The sequence below is a fragment of the Cervus canadensis genome, chromosome 32, assembly GCF_019320065.1.
Source record: "Cervus canadensis isolate Bull #8, Minnesota chromosome 32, ASM1932006v1, whole genome shotgun sequence".
Classification (NCBI taxonomy): domain Eukaryota; kingdom Metazoa; phylum Chordata; class Mammalia; order Artiodactyla; family Cervidae; genus Cervus; species Cervus canadensis.
The window spans coordinates 33,908,920-33,923,769 of record NC_057417.1 but is presented as its reverse complement, the minus strand read 5'-3'; the positions used below and the strand labels follow the sequence as shown (position 1 = coordinate 33,923,769).

Below are 14,850 nucleotides of genomic sequence, written 5' to 3'. Positions count from 1 at the left end.
CTGAGGCCCCAGGGCGTCGAGGGTCCAGTCCTGGCAGCCCTTTCAGCACAGCCATTCCCCTGCCTCCAGCTGGAGACTCTGGAAAGGGGTCTCTCTCAGCAGGCGCTTGTTTGACTTTTGTTATCGGCATGCGTGCGTGTGTGCTAAGTCGCTTCAGTCGTGTCCGACTCTTTTGAGACTCTGTGGACCATAACTCGCCAGGCTCCTCTGTCCATGGGATTCTCCAGGCAAGAATACTGGAGTGGGTGGCCATTTTTGCCTCCAGGGGATCTTCCCCGCCCAGGGATCAAACCGGCCTATCTCGTGTCTCCTGCATTGGCCGGTGGGTTCTTTAGCACTAGCGCCACCTGGGAAGCCCTTCAAATCGGGGCCCGTGGTTTCACTTGGGGCCCTTAGGTCTCACCACTACCTATTGCCTCGATGGGGTTAGGGTGGGGCTGCAAGAGCAGTGTCTGGGGTAGGAAGCCCCCTCTCCTCCCAGCTCAGCGGGACCCCGATGCCCTGGGAGGGAGACGCCCACCCCGAATAGCTCAGGCCACTGGGATGGCAGAGCCGCAAGCCTTGCTCTGCTCCAGGCCGATAACAAAGGCCGCTCTGCAGAGGGAATTTGTCCCGATGCTGCAGAATGCTTTGGACTGCTGCCCAGAACTCTCTCCCCAGCTCTTCCCTCTGCAAACTCCTCGAGTTCTGCCCATTACCCCACCTCGATTAGGTGCTGACCTCTCTTTAACACTTGATAGCTTCTGATGGTCCCCAATTAAGGACAGCCACTAATCTTTCACTTTATCTGCAGGCAGCCAGAGCTGGCGAGGGGGTGGAGGCAGGCTGGGGGAGCCCGGGAACCGAGGGGGCTGGTGAGCCACACCTGGAGGATTCTGAGCCAGGCTCCAGGCTGCCAGCTCCGGAGGGGCCGGGGAACGCGACTGGCAGCCCAAGGCCACCGCCCGAGATGCCGAACCCTGCCTGCTCCTCTCCGCCCTGTCCCTCCGGTCAGAAGCTCAGGTTCTGCAAACCTGCCTTGATCTCCCCCGGGGTCATAGCTGTGGCGCCACGGTCTGTGCCAGGGCAAGAGCTCAGCGACACCTGGAGCAGGGCCTGGCGAGGCTGGGGGCCTGGACGCGTGCTGGGCCTCCCCGCTGTACAGGGCGGAGGCTGCAGCCGCGAGCACCTCATCACTCCGGGCGACGGAGCCCTCGTGCCTGGCTCTGCGTGGCACATGCCGGGCCACGGGAACACCCACCCATCACACAGCTCTGCCTGGGGGCTGGTTCAGGGCGACTGCACCCCCAGGCTACCCGGTGCTTGCCTGCCGCACGCCTCCAATTCAGGGGGTGAAAACCAGCCTTCACGGCTGCCCCACCTCCATCCCAGGGCCCCGGACCGCACACCTGCCACTCATCTTGCTGAGGTGCGTTAATGGTTTAATTTATGCCCGGACTCTCAAGGGGTCCCCCACCTCCAGTCCACCCCCTAGCATGCTGCTCCTGGGTCCCCCTAAGACCCCCGCTTCTCCATTTGCACCCTGAGGACAAAAGCAGGTGGACAAACATCTGCTGACAGGCACCGGGATGGACCACGGTGGCTGGCTACAATCGCGGGAGCTACGCTTTCTTAAAAACGCAGACCTCCCTGATTCCGCCCTCAGCACTCACATGCTTCCCACTGTCCACAAAACAAAGGCGGGGCCCGCGGGGCGCATCCCGGCTCCGTGTGCACTCTTGGAACCTGCCCTGCGCACGTCTCCTAAGGCCCTCCCGTGCACGAGGCCTTGCCCCAGGTCAGGACCCGGCCGAGGAGGCCGCCGCGCGTGGCACGCCCCTCACACCCGCTGGGCACCTACCATCGAGGTCTAAGGCATCGAAGCCACCACTGTCGTTGTCTTCCTCAACTGTGCTGCAAGACACAAGGGGGGCAGGGGCTCTCTTGATTGTGTGCAGGTGGTCAAGGGAGAGGGAGGCTTCCGGAATGTTCTGGCGGTGCGAGAGGTTCTGGTTCTGAGAGGGCAAGATGGGCAGGAGAGGGGGCTCGGCAGGCGCGTGGAGGGCTCCGTGCCACGCGAGGCCTGCACGTGGCTGGGTGTGCGGCCAGGAGGGCAGGGCGGCCCTGGAGCCTGCAGAGGCCGCGTTAGCGGGGATGACGTTGACTCTGAAGGGCTGGGAGTGCAACGTCCGGCGGCCCCATTGGCCACTCCCCACTCACTTCTCTGCCTGCACACAGAGCGCTTAGCACCATTTATACGCGCAGGGGGCTGCCTCGCGTGACGGGCCCAGAATAGTGGAGCCTCCGTCAGACGGGGCTGGCGGGCATGAGGTGTGTATTCCTGGACTCCTCCCTTGCTCCCCTGGGGTTCTTGCGGTGGACCAACGAGGCCCACGCCGGGTCACCGGCAGGACCCGAGATGGAGATGCGGTCCCGGCCGGCCACGCCTGGCCCTGGCCCTTCTGGGCACCACCACCAGCTTCTGACTCGGAACGTAAGACATTAAACACCCAGCTGACGAGGCACGTCTGGATGCCCAAGCGCTATCCCTACTGTGGCTTCCACCCTGGGGACACTGACGGTCAGGAAGGAGGGGAGGGAGGGGGAATGGAGGGGCATCCCCAGGGTCTCTCCCTCTCTGGGCAGAAAAAGCCATGCTCTGGAACCACAGGATGGGGACACCTGCTTTCTGGGTAGCAGGAGGCAAAGCGGCGTAGGTCTCATCATTTGCTGGCTACAAGGGTGACCCTGGGGAAGCCATCTCCCTTCCTGGGGCCTCAGGCTGCTCATCTGTAAAACAGGCACCCTCCCGCCTGGGTTTCCAGCTTCCCCGGAGGCCCGCTGAGTCAGCCAGCACTGCGAAAAGGCCCCACCTGCTCCGTCCACCCGTCACCCACCTCCGATGAGGCGCGTCTTCCTTGTACCGTCTGACGATGGAGTCGTTTCCCGGGGGCTCGGCTGTGATTGACATGATGCTGGAACGGCTCCGATGGGGCTGCTTCAAACACACAGACACACACGCAGATGCGTTACGGATGAGCTGGGTATTCATAGGCTGTGCCTCAGCGGGCATAAATATTATATACACGGGGACTAAATCTAACTCAAGAGGCCACGCATGCAGCGTGGGCCGGCAAGCCGGGTCTCAGCGGCGACCTTGGCTGAAGAAGGCTTGTGCTCAGCCTGGGGCGGGCAGAGCCATGGGGCTCGGCGCCCATCTGCGCGTCCATCTGCTCGCCGGGGGAGCGGGACAGGGGAGGCGGTGGGAATCCGAGGGGGGTGCCCTGCATGTGCCCAGCACAGGCTCAGCTCTGCCCCCAGGGCTGCCCGGCCACGGGCACCTGCGTGGGACGAGAGGAGACCTCTGGGCCCGGTGGGGCGGAGGGGGGGCCACGGATGCCCTTGCAGACAGTGAGGCTGCTGCTGCAGGGTGACCCCGTGGACGAGGCCCGCCGGCTCCCGGCATAGGGCCTGCCTGAAATAAGAGCCTTGGATTTCACCTCCCAGAGCTGCACTCAGACAGGAGTCATTCGTTATCAAATCTCTGCCTCCCCCAGGGCCTGATCTTGGAAGCTGAGCTGACAAGCTTCCCAGGGCTTCCCCTCGGGGTTATAATTTCTAATGGCAGGCCTTCTGCTGCCTGGCCCTGGGGCGGGGTGCGGGGGGGTGACACTGCCGTGCTGTGGGGACCCTGCCTGCCTCTCCCCGGCGGGCTGGAAGGAGGCATGAGGGGCGCCCGGCTGGCCCTGCTCTGCCATGGGCGGCTCCAGCTGCCGCAGCCCCCACCGGCCACCCCGCTCCGGTTGCCGGAGTCGCCAGGGGCTGAGGAGCGGTGGCGGGGGCTTCAGCTGCCTGTGCAACCGTGGAGGCCCGTCTCTCCTCCTACCAAGTGTTACATTGGGAAAGGAGGCCGCAGGAAGCTGTAAATACATCGTGAGGCCGGGAAATGTCTTTAAATAAACACAAGGAGGTCTGGGCCTCTGCCCAGGAGAGGCAAGGAGGTGGGGCTGGGCCCACGGAGCGGGTGAGGCCAGGTGGGGGGCCAGGGTGGCAGGGGTTGGGGGGGCTTGGGGCACGTTCTGGGCCGGAAGGAGGTCTGCGGTGGGTGGGGCCCTCACTCACCATCTTGGAGAAGGAGTTGGTGACGGGCAGGGACCGGGAGGAGCTGGGGCTGGCGTCCAGGAGGTCCTCTTCCTGTCCCCTCCCTGTCCTCAGTGAGCCAGGCAGGGGGAAGGGGGGAAGGGGGGGTGGGGGAGGAAGGACAAGGAGAGGCGGTGAGAGCTCTGTGCCCAGGGGGCCGTCCCGTCTGGGGAGCACGTCCTCCCGGGGCGGGGGGGGAGGTGGGCTCCTCACCCCTCCCCCTGGAGGAGGAGCCGGCAGCCAGGTTCGGGGTGGCCTCGTTGAGGAAGGATGATGCCCTTTGTCCTGGGGACAGAGGTGGGCGTCCCTGTGGGTGCTCGGCGTGGAGCAGCGGGAACTGGGGCAGGAACTTGCCTGCCCGGATGCCCTGACACTGGAACAGACCCGATCTGAGTCTCTCCTCAGGGGGATGAAGTCCGTGAAACCCGGGTCAGGCCATGAGCCTCTGCAGGCCCTTGGGCTCCTGGCGCTGTCAGCTCTGCCCCCAGGAGGCGGGGGGCTTGCAGCCCCACACACTGTGCTGGCTGCACGGCCGGGCGTCCGCCTCTGGCTCTGTCCCGGGGTTGGGGAGGCGTCCAGCGACCTCCCTCGCCCCCTTCCCGGCCCGTCTGTCTACACGCCCCCTTCTCGACGGGTCCTCCTCTGACTGCTCCAACGGCTCTCGCAGCCGTCAGAGCGGCATTCTACCTCCTCACGGACGGCCCCACCCCAGGCCTTGGGCTCTGGAAGAGTCTACGCAGACCCCAGACACCCGGTAGCAGTGGGTACCCAGCTCACCCGGGGCAGACCCTCGCTGGGCGACCCTCCAGGGTCACGCCGAGGGCATGTGAGCGGGGTCTGAGGATGGTGTGTTGCAGAGAACCGGGGGCTTACGGGAGAGCTGGGGGCCTCCCACGCCTGGGACTGTGTGGACAGGAGCAGTCCTCTGGGAGCGCCAAGTGCCACGTTCAGGGGCTCCAGGCAGACCCAGGGAAGGGGGCCTCAGACGTGACGTTTCTGTGGTCGGGGCTCCAGCCCCCTCCAACGACAGCGAACAGTAATGACCATCTGGACACCCTGCCACCCCGGGCCCCGGGGACCCAGAGACTCTCCTGAGTTAACCTCTCGGGACTGATGCCCACGATGGGGAAACAGATGGACCGAGCATCAGCGTGACAGATCAGGGATCCGGGCGTCTCGCTAACCTTGAAAGTCTGATGTTCGCTTCAGGCTGATGGGGGACTTGGCTCTCTGCAGCTGAAAGAGATGGAGCGGAGGGAAAGGCAGAGGACACAAATCAAACCAGGCCCGATGCGTCACCCACGCTAAGCAGAGAAATAAATCGCGGCCAGGCCACGTCACCCTCGTCACGTGGCCACCAGGACCACGGAAGGCGCAGGACACCCAAGCTCACGGCCGTGGCTCCCCGGCCCCGAGCAGACAGCTGCCGGTTCAGACAGGCTCCCCTCGCGGGAGGCGGGGCCACACGGCTCGGACCGTCCCTCAGCGGAGAGCGGACGGTCGGGGCGACGCTGTGAGGCGGGGCAGAAGGGCGAGGCTTTCGGGCAGTCAGCAGGCCACCCTCAGCAGCAGGTGCCCGGGGTGCCAGCCCGGCCTCGGAGGAGCTGCTCGAGCCGCCGCTCCCTGGGTGTGAGCCGGTGTGGGCGGAGCCCAGGCGGGCCTCGTGGAGATGCGCTCACGCGCTCACTCAGTCGCTCACTCGCTTATTCACTTGCTTGCTCACCCACTTGCTCGCTCACTCAGTCATTCACTCACTCTCTCATTCATTCACTCACTCACTCACTCGCTCACTCACTTGCTCACTCATCCACTTGCTCACTCTCTTGCTCACTCACTCACTCGCTTACTCACTCACTCACTCATCCACTCGCTCACTCACTCACTTGCTCACTCATCCACTTGCTCACTTGCTCACTCACTTGCTCTCTCACTCACTCACTCACTCACTCACTCACTTGCTTGCTCGCTCACTCACTCATCCACTCGCTCACTCACTCACTTGCTCACTCATCCACTTGCTCACTTGCTCACTCACTTGCTCTCTCACTCACTCACTCACTCACTCACTCACTTGCTTGCTCGCTCACTCATTCACTCACTCACTCGCTCACTCACTTGCTCACTCACTTGCTCACTCATCCACTTGCTCACTCGCTCGCTCACTCACTCGCTTACTCACTCACTCATCCACTCGCTCACTCACTCACTTGCTCACTCATCCACTTGCTCACTCACTCACTTGCTCACTCATTCACTTGCTCACTCACTTGCTCGCTCACTCACTCATCCACTCGCTCACTCACTCACTTGCTCACTCATCCACTTGCTCACTTGCTCACTCACTTGCTCTCTCACTCACTCGCTCACTCACTCACTCACTCACTCGTTCACTCACATTCATTCATCCCTCAGCTGACGGGCTGCGCTCGACATCCAGCAAGGCAGGCAGGATGAGCGCTCTGCCACCATCACAAGCCAGTCACATCAATAAACATGCGATAGGCACTCAGTACCCATTTGTTGAACAAACAAGTGAATGTGGAGATCATGCTCATCTCACTCTCTCCCTTCTCTCTCTTAACTTCCACCACAATCACAGGAGGAGAGAATCGGTGAAAAAAACAAACAGAAAGCACAGGCCGGCATGACTTTGGTTCACAGGTCTAGGTGCGTCGGGGGTCTGAGACCCGCCCGCCTGCAGAGACCCGCCCTGCCCCGCCCCGCGATGGCCCGTCTCGCCCCGCTGTGTGCGGCACCTGGATGCCCTTCAGGTTCATCCTGCGCTTGGGCGGGTGGTGGGGCAGGAAGTAGCGGTTGTCCTCTGGCGAGTCCTCCGAGGTGGAGGAGTCGTCGGCCTCCTGACCGTTGGTCCTGGGGCTGGTGTCCCCGAAGTTCTGAGAGATGATGGTCACCGGCAGGTTCCTGGGCAGACTCTGGAGACAAGGAGAGGCCGCGCCCGTCATGAGCGCCCAGAGCGCCCAGCGCACCGGGAAACGGCTCTGCCCACGGTACCACCGCTCACCTCCCCCGGGCACCACGCTTGGAGCTCCGGGCGGAGGGGAGGGGGCTGCCCCTCCTTCCTGAACCCTGGGTCCACCTCGAGGCCAAGCTCTATCATCCTAGCTCCTCGCTCCTCCTCTCAAGCCCTGCCCGCCTCATCTCCCACCCGCCAGGCCCTGGTATGCTTTATAGCAGTGAAGGGATCGCCTTCCAGCTGGTCACGGCCCCTTGGCCCTTGGCCACCACCAGATCCCCAATTTTCTACTCCTGTGCCTAAGCTACAAACATAAAAATTACCGATGAGTGACTGCACCCCAATAAAAGGCCTGCTGTCCTAAGGGGTTCGCATCCATGATCTGAGGCTGAGGTGCAGAGTATTAAGTACCTTGAGGTTGATCCTCCAAAGCCATGCTGCCTCCAAACCCAAAGCTCCTGGCCTTTCCTCCTGGCCCCAGATCCTTCACGGTCCAGGAAACACTCCCAACCAAGCTCCTCAGCGGACAGGCCCACCCTGCTCCCGGCTGCTCCCTGCTCCTGCCCACCTCCCGCCTGGCACCACCGGCCACTCAAGGACGACAGAACTGCCCACCAGGCCGTGGGTGTCACACCCCCAGGCCTCTGCTCGCTGGGTCCCTGTGGCCTGAACACTGCCCCATCTTCCCTCATCTAGCCCGGCGACCTCACAGTGTTGGCTCATAAATGTTTCCCAAAGGGTCCAGCCGTGCCTGGCACCGTGCTACATGCTGGACACAGAGGGGCCTACACGGGGCTTCTCCATGATCATAAACTGTGAGAAATGCTCAAAGGGGAGAGCCTAACCCGGAGGCTCCTGGTTTCCACGATGGGGGCCGCCGATTGCCTGGCCAAGGAAGTGACGCTTCCGCCAACCCCAGAAGGGGGACAGAACTTGGTCAGTGAAGTCCAGGGACAACATCCCCAGTGGAGGATCCAAGGCACGCCCCCCTCCTGTGGGGAGTCATTCCTGGAACTCTGACAGAATGGGGGCCTCCTCCCCTGGGCACTCACAGCACCCCTTCAACTCATCATTTACAGCATTTGTGCTGAAAAGTCATGTTCCTGAATCTGCCTCCAGCATCAGACCTGAGTCCTCTGGGCAAAGGGTGAGGGGTGGAGGGTCTTATCCTGGTTCCCCGAGTCACTGGCTAGTGATGTCCTTGGGCAAGTTAGCTGCTTGTGTCCAATTCTACCCTTGGCGAAGGGAGACAGTGAACTCACCGTCCTGGCAGGACGGTCCTGCGGGCTAAAGGAGATTCGCCACAGAAGGCGCTTGGCTCAGGACCTGCAGAACCCACAGCCACGAGAGACGGCATCACCTGCTTGCACGGGCATCACTCGCTTCTGAGCGCCTGGGGCCCTGCTGTGACAGGCACCTGAGCTTCCCATCGAGATGAGTGATGCTTTCTTTATGGGCCCAAGTTACTGATGGGAGCCGGGCACCTTAAACCCAGTGCCCGCCCACATGGGTTTAAGGAAACCCAGTGGGACATTACTGAGAGGGAGCTGCAGTTCTAACTTGGAAGTGACTTGCCCGAGATCCCCCGGCCAGCCGGCAGGTGGCCAGGCCAGGCGTCTGTCCTGCCTCTTCCAGCTTCCACATGAGCAGCAGGTAGCAGTTCTGCCCTCCTACGTGCATGTGGAACTCTGCTCAACGTGATGTGGCAGTGGGATGGGAGGGGAGTCTGGGGGGACAGTGGACACATGGATATGTATGGCGGAGTCCCTTCGCTGTTTATCTGAAACAGCATTGTTAACTGGCTAAACGCCAATACAAAATAAAAAGCTAAGAAAAAAATGAGCGGTCCGGTCTGTTCATCACAACAGACACCCAAGGTTTCCCGGGCTCGGGCGGGCGCTCCGGGCGTGGTCAGGATGGCTGTCCTCTGCGGGGGCCCCCGCCCACCTGCTCGAGGGTGCCGCTGTCCTTGGAGAGGCGCCGCAGCTTGCTCTCCAGGTTGACGATGCAGGCCTCCCGCCGCACCATCTCGATGCGCATCTCGTCATTCTTCTCCTCCAGCTCTCGGATCTGCTTCCGGTACTTGTCCTTTTCGATCAGGCACTGGGAGTACTGGGTCTGCGCTTCGTCCCGGGAGTGGAAGGCCTGCCCGGGAGGCGGAGGACAAGGCCGCTGGGTTCTTTGCCGCCCCCCGTCCGACCCCCACCCCCAAATCAGACGCAGGACCCCCACTCCCCAGCCCATGTGTCAGCCACAGCGGCTGCGGCCCTTTTCCTGAATCTGACACTTAGGCGTTTCCACGGCTACCGTCCTCTGCACGTGTTACAGCCCCCGTGAGTCCACCCCGGCTGTGTGCCCCCTGCCAGGCTAAGAGGTCTGAGACAAAGCCCACCCGCTACCCTACGAGGTGGAGCTGTTACTGTATTCCCGCTTCACAGATGGGAGCACTGAGGCTTCCAGGCAGGGAAAGCGTGGCGGCCACACGTCTGAAGGGTGACAGGGCCTGGACCTGGCCGTCTGACTCTGAAGCACAGGATACTGGAGTCCCGCTCAGGCCCCCGCTCTGCTATTTAAACACCAGGGACACAGCTGGGATGGGATTCGTTTTTGGAAGGGAAGCAGGAAAGATGGGCTCCTGAGTGGTGCCTGCAGAGCTGATGACACTACCCCGACAACATCCCGCCAGCCCCCAAGGCTTGGAGCCCGGGCCGGCCGGTCGGTACCTGGTCCCGCTCCCGCTCCACCTCCTCGAGCTGCAGCATGACAGTGTTCATGCGGTGCTTGTACATCTCGCAGTCCTTCCCCAGCGTGGAGCACTTCAGCTCCAGGTCCTCCTTCTCCTCCAGGTACTGCAGGCACAGGGAGAGACCAAGACGCGCGTCAGGCCATTGACAAACCAGGGCCGGCAGCTGGCTCCCAGCTGCGGCTTCCCAGGGCCGGCCCACCCCTCCCCGCGGCGCCTGACCCTCTGAGAGTCAGCGCTCTGACGAGAAGGGACCGCGGTAAAAGGCCAGCCCACCAGCTCAGATCTGATGCAGACCTACTATGTGCAGGAGGAGTGGGGGACAGGGTGGACGCCAAATGTGTCCTCCTGAGGCCTTCAGTCTGGGGTGGGGTGGGGGACAGGGTGGACGCCGAGTGTGCCCTCTTGATGCCTTCAGCCTGGGGTGGGGTGGGGGACAGGGTGGACACGAGCGTGCCCTCCTGAGGCTGCAGCGGTCAGCCGGGGCCAAGGCCAGTGCCATGTGGACACTTAGAACAATTCACAAGTAACTGCAAGGAGCTGACACGCAGGGAATCACACCGGGGCGCAGACCTGGTCCCGGAAGACAGTGCGGGGCCCAGAGGTCCCACAGACACACATGGGGGTCCAGGGCTCCCACCCAGAGCTGCAGCCCCGGCCCTCTGAGGGCCCACCTTGTCCCTCAGCTCCTCCGCCTGGCGGACCTCCTCCTGCAGGTTGTAGATCTTGTTGACGAGCTCCTGCCGGTCCTCCAGGGCCTCCTTGCGGTCATGCTCCAGGATGTCCAGGATGGCCTTGTCTGAGTCTGGCAGGCTGCGCTTCCCGGCCTGCGCGGGTGGGGGGCGGTGTGTGTGTGGGGGGAATGTTTAACGGGGCTGGGGGGTGCGGGGCAGGGAGCAAGGAGGCCCGGGAAGGCGGCAGACAGAAGCGCCAGCAACAGACACGCAGCGAGCAGGAGGCTTTGTGCCAGGGGAAGCAGAGGCAAGAGCCGCTGTCTCTTGGGGTCCTTAAGCGGCTTATTACTTATGAATTTTATCACCTGGAAAGAAGCATAAAACCCACTTCTGCTCAGAAACATCCCGATGCCTATTGTTCTGCCCCAGCTCTTATCAGAGCCCAGAGAGGCAGTTGTGCAGTTTTTCCGAACATTTCACAGGTGAAGACAAAGACGGGGCTGATCTGCCTTGCAGATGCCTCCCCTGAAACATGAACTAATCTGCTCCGATTAAACTGGGCCCCAGTCTCTGCTCTGAACTAGGGCCTTCCACACCAGGTGGCAATGATCCTGGGGGGCATCACTCTTTCTGGTGGAGGGGGCGGGTGCCTTCCTTCCTCCCCTGCACATGTATCTGGGGCTGTTTTTCCTCTGTACCCACAGATGACTCTGTGATGACAAAGAAGGGGAGGCCCTCGAAGCTTTAACAAATCCCTCACAGCTGAGAGCTGAGTTTCTTGGAATCTTTAAGGCAAGAAGTTTTTCCCCGAAGTACTTTCCTCACAGTGCCCAGAACACTGATTTTCGTGAAATGATTCAATCAAGGGAACAACGTCACAAGTGTGACCTCACATAATGTCTGAGAAGTGGGCGGTGCAGACACCCCTGTCGACAGAGAAGGAACTAAGGCGGCCAAGGAGGATGCCATGAATTCTCTGCAGCCCCGTGGTCAGCAAGGGACACCCCGGCGGGCATGCTGCCCCCGCCCTCACCTGGATGATGGACTGCAGCTCCTGGATCTTGGTCTTCAGCATCTCGTTCTCCCGCTCCAGCTCCAGGACCTGCTCCTTCTTGGGCCGGTTTTCTATGTCGTTCTTCAGTTTCAGCGACTGGTTCCTCTCCAGCTTGCATTCCTCCTCCATCTTGTTCAACCGATGCTTTAGCTGGTCAATCTGAAACACCGCCAGGGGGCCGAGGGGAGAACCAAGTTGTAGGGAAACATTCAGAACAGGCAGGGCCTCCCACATCCTGCTGGACTTCCAGCAAGATCCGTGTTCTGTCCCCCTCTCCTCCTCCAGCTGGTGACACCAAAGGGCTCAAAGATACTCCTTCAGCGAAACAAACCACTCCCCTCCTTGTTGAGGAAGAGGTCCTGGTCTGTTGGTTTAGAACAGTGCTCGGGCAGTTATGGTCCTCAGAAAACCTCCTCGGGCAATCTTCATGGGGGTGGAACAGGTTACAGGTTAGGATGAGAGGTTCCCAAGCTGGTGTTTCCCCGAGGTGCACTTCCCGCTCTAAAGGTCTTTTCTGATGGGTTTCGAACTCTGATCCTCACAAGATTCCTGAAGACCCCTAGTGTTTTGGAAGGGGGCAGGGATGGGGGGAGGGGAATTCGGGCTCTGTCTTGACTTTATGCCCCAGTGCAGCTGTGCTTGCACGTGACTTGGCCTCATGGGTTTTACCCAAGATTTTATCTGAAGAAATGGCACCACTGCTAAAAGCACAGCTTGAGACTCATTGGACTATAGGTTGGCAGGATCTCTGGCCTAAAGGACCTGACCAGATTTAGTGTAAGAAAAAGTGCCTTCCTGGAGGAGGCAGTTACTATTCTTGGGACTTTGACAACTGGCGGTGTGCTGAGCTTCACCCTCAAGAAGTCAGTGTCAGGAACTGGGGATAGGAGAAGACTTCTTAAACTCCTGTGACTAAGTGTGTTTGCTTCCCCAAACTGATCAGCCTTGGCAAAACATCTAAAATAAGAAGATTGTTTTAAGGTTCTGCAAGGAAGAGACCATCAAGGGGTGAGTGTCCTTTTTTTCAATTCTAGGCTTTTGAAATCTGGCAGGTAGAGGGCAGTGGCTTTAGCCAGGAGGGGACCTCAGCTGCACCCCTGTGGCCTGAGAAATTGCCTAGGACTCAGCTGGCCAGATATTCTTTCAACCAAAGAGAAAAGTTCTTTTAAGTTCTGATATGCTTTCTTGCTATTACTCTATAGTCAGGAAAACATAAAACAGTCCTGAGAGAGAGAGAGTTTTAAATCTCTACAACACCCTCAAATCCTAGATAAAAACAGCATGGAAACCTTTTCTTCTGGTCACGCAAAAAAAAAAAAAAAAAAATCCTCACCATCTTGGAAGATGAATCCAAGTGCCCCTGTTCTAGGTCCATTCAAGTAGACATAAAGTAGGTACTACTGGGTCAGCCATTTTGCCAAAGACTTATATTTTAGTACTGAGCAATCCTAGGGTGTAGGTTTTATTTTCATTTTCATGTATTTGCCATTTACAAATGAGGAAACCAGGCGAAGAACTAATCAAGTGGTAAAGCCAGAAGCAGGTCTTGCACTCAAATCCAAAGGACTTAAATGCTCATGCTCTTTGCTTGCTATGCCACTGACTCAGTTCACCTGAATTCCAGTGGACTGTTTACTGATCTGTCAGCTTCAACTAAATTGTAAGTGACCTGGGCAGAAATCAGGTTATTTATCCCTATGTCCCCCACAGTGCTTAGCACCATGCCTTACACATGGCAGGTGCTTAATAAATATTCCAAAAGTCTATTTTCCGCCCAGCAGACAGAGTGATCCTTCTAGATATAAATCAGTTGTCAGTCCCAGCTCTCAATCCTTCAGTGGCTTCCATCACTCCTGGAATAAATTCTAAAGTTCTTACCAAGCCCCCATGATCTGGACCCTGGCCATCTCTTCAAGCTGCTTGCTCATCTGTCTCCAGCCTTGCCGGCTCTCCTGCTGTTTCTCAAAAATACCAAGCATGCCCCTACCTGGGGTCTTTGCACTCACTCTCTGCTCTTCCTCCTGAGACTTCCATGACTGGCTCCCTCCCTTTCCTCAGATCTCTGCTCCTGTGTCCCCTTCTCAGGAACCCTTCCTGACCATCCTATTTAAAACAGGATCCCTCACTCACTATCCCCCAATTCTTTTCTCCTTCTTTTTAATAGCACTGATTACTACCAGGTATTGATGTATTTGTTTTCTGATTACAATGTTGAGCTCCCTGACAGCAGGGCTTTGGTCGTGAGTTATGTATTCCTGGGAAAGAGCCTGGTGCAAGGCAGTGCACAATAAATAAAAGGAATGAATGAGTTAAGCCAATTCCCTTCTCCATCTCCCTTTTGGAGGTAAACTTATTAACGACGTCCATCACTTGGCTACTGGGTTTTTCACTGATATTCCACTGTGTCACGCTGAGCTGTGCAGAGAGATACAGCTGTGAAGAGGAGCGTCCTTGCCTCAAGGACCTCACAACTCCAGGGGACACGGGCTGAGCCCATCTCCGTGATGATTTTCCTGAGGGCCATCGGGGTGGGCAGATCCCTAGGTCCTCTGTCTTCCCCGCCCCGTGTGATTCAGGGCACGTGGGCACGTGTCTGGTACATGCACCTGGTGGGTCCGGGTTCCGGAGCAAGAGGGAAGCCCCATCGGATCGAGGTGTGTGTGTCCCCTCATGTGGATGCCTGCGCATGCGCACAGGGGCTCCACGAGGCTCCTGAGCAGGAAGTCCAGGTCAGCAGGTCCGTGTGCGCATGTGCAGACATACGTGCGGCTGCCGGGGGGCGGGGCTAAACTGTCCACGCTAAGCCTCACTGGGTGGGCACACGCATGCGCACAGTGACCTTCGCGCTCCCTCACCTGGCCAGGCAGCCTGGTGGTCTCTGCCCCGGGGCTTCACCTTTGTTCAGTGGGGCCCCGGGGGTCCCGCCGCTCGCCCCTCACCTCGAGCTGGAGGTCCCGGCTCCGCATGACCGCCATGTTCTTCTCCTCGCTGAGCTGGGCGTAGCGCATGGCCAAGTTGTAGTTGTCGTCCTTCACCTTGACCAGCTCGTCGTTGTAGCTGTCCCGCTCCTCCTTCATCTTGTAGTAGCGCTCCTGGAAGGTCAGCAGCTCCACCCGCGTCAGCGTCAGCTGCTTCTTCTCGTCCTCCAGCTGCCGGGACTTGGCCAGCAGCTCGCACCGCTGCAGGTCCTTGGCCTTCATCTGCTGCTGCAGCTTGATGACCTCGTTCATCAGGAAGTGCGTGAGGCCCTCGTGGCCCTCCTCCACTGTGGAGAGGGGGCATCAGT

The 14,850-nt window shown here is 59.7% G+C and overlaps 1 protein-coding gene across 4 annotated transcripts in view; it reads right to left on the bottom strand.

Moving 5' to 3' along the window:
* The window catches only part of CARD11 (caspase recruitment domain family member 11), a 104,657-nt gene that overhangs the window by 12,554 nt on the left and 77,253 nt on the right, over positions 1–14,850 (bottom strand). For 3 of the 4 annotated variants that reach the window (XM_043456140.1, XM_043456142.1, XM_043456143.1), the window contains exons 5-14: positions 14,504–14,829; positions 11,544–11,723; positions 10,511–10,663; positions 9,817–9,942; positions 9,041–9,238; positions 6,876–7,052; positions 5,304–5,355; positions 4,102–4,184; positions 2,877–2,977; positions 1,841–1,893 (exon numbers count right to left, since the gene is read on the bottom strand). In XM_043456140.1, coding sequence (XP_043312075.1) covers positions 1,841–1,893; positions 2,877–2,977; positions 4,102–4,184; positions 5,304–5,355; positions 6,876–7,052; positions 9,041–9,238; positions 9,817–9,942; positions 10,511–10,663; positions 11,544–11,723; positions 14,504–14,829 — 1,449 coding nt within the window. The remainder of the gene's footprint in view (positions 1–1,840; positions 1,894–2,876; positions 2,978–4,101; positions 4,185–5,303; positions 5,356–6,875; positions 7,053–9,040; positions 9,239–9,816; positions 9,943–10,510; positions 10,664–11,543; positions 11,724–14,503; positions 14,830–14,850) is intronic. The other variant, XM_043456144.1, reaches the window with a different exon arrangement.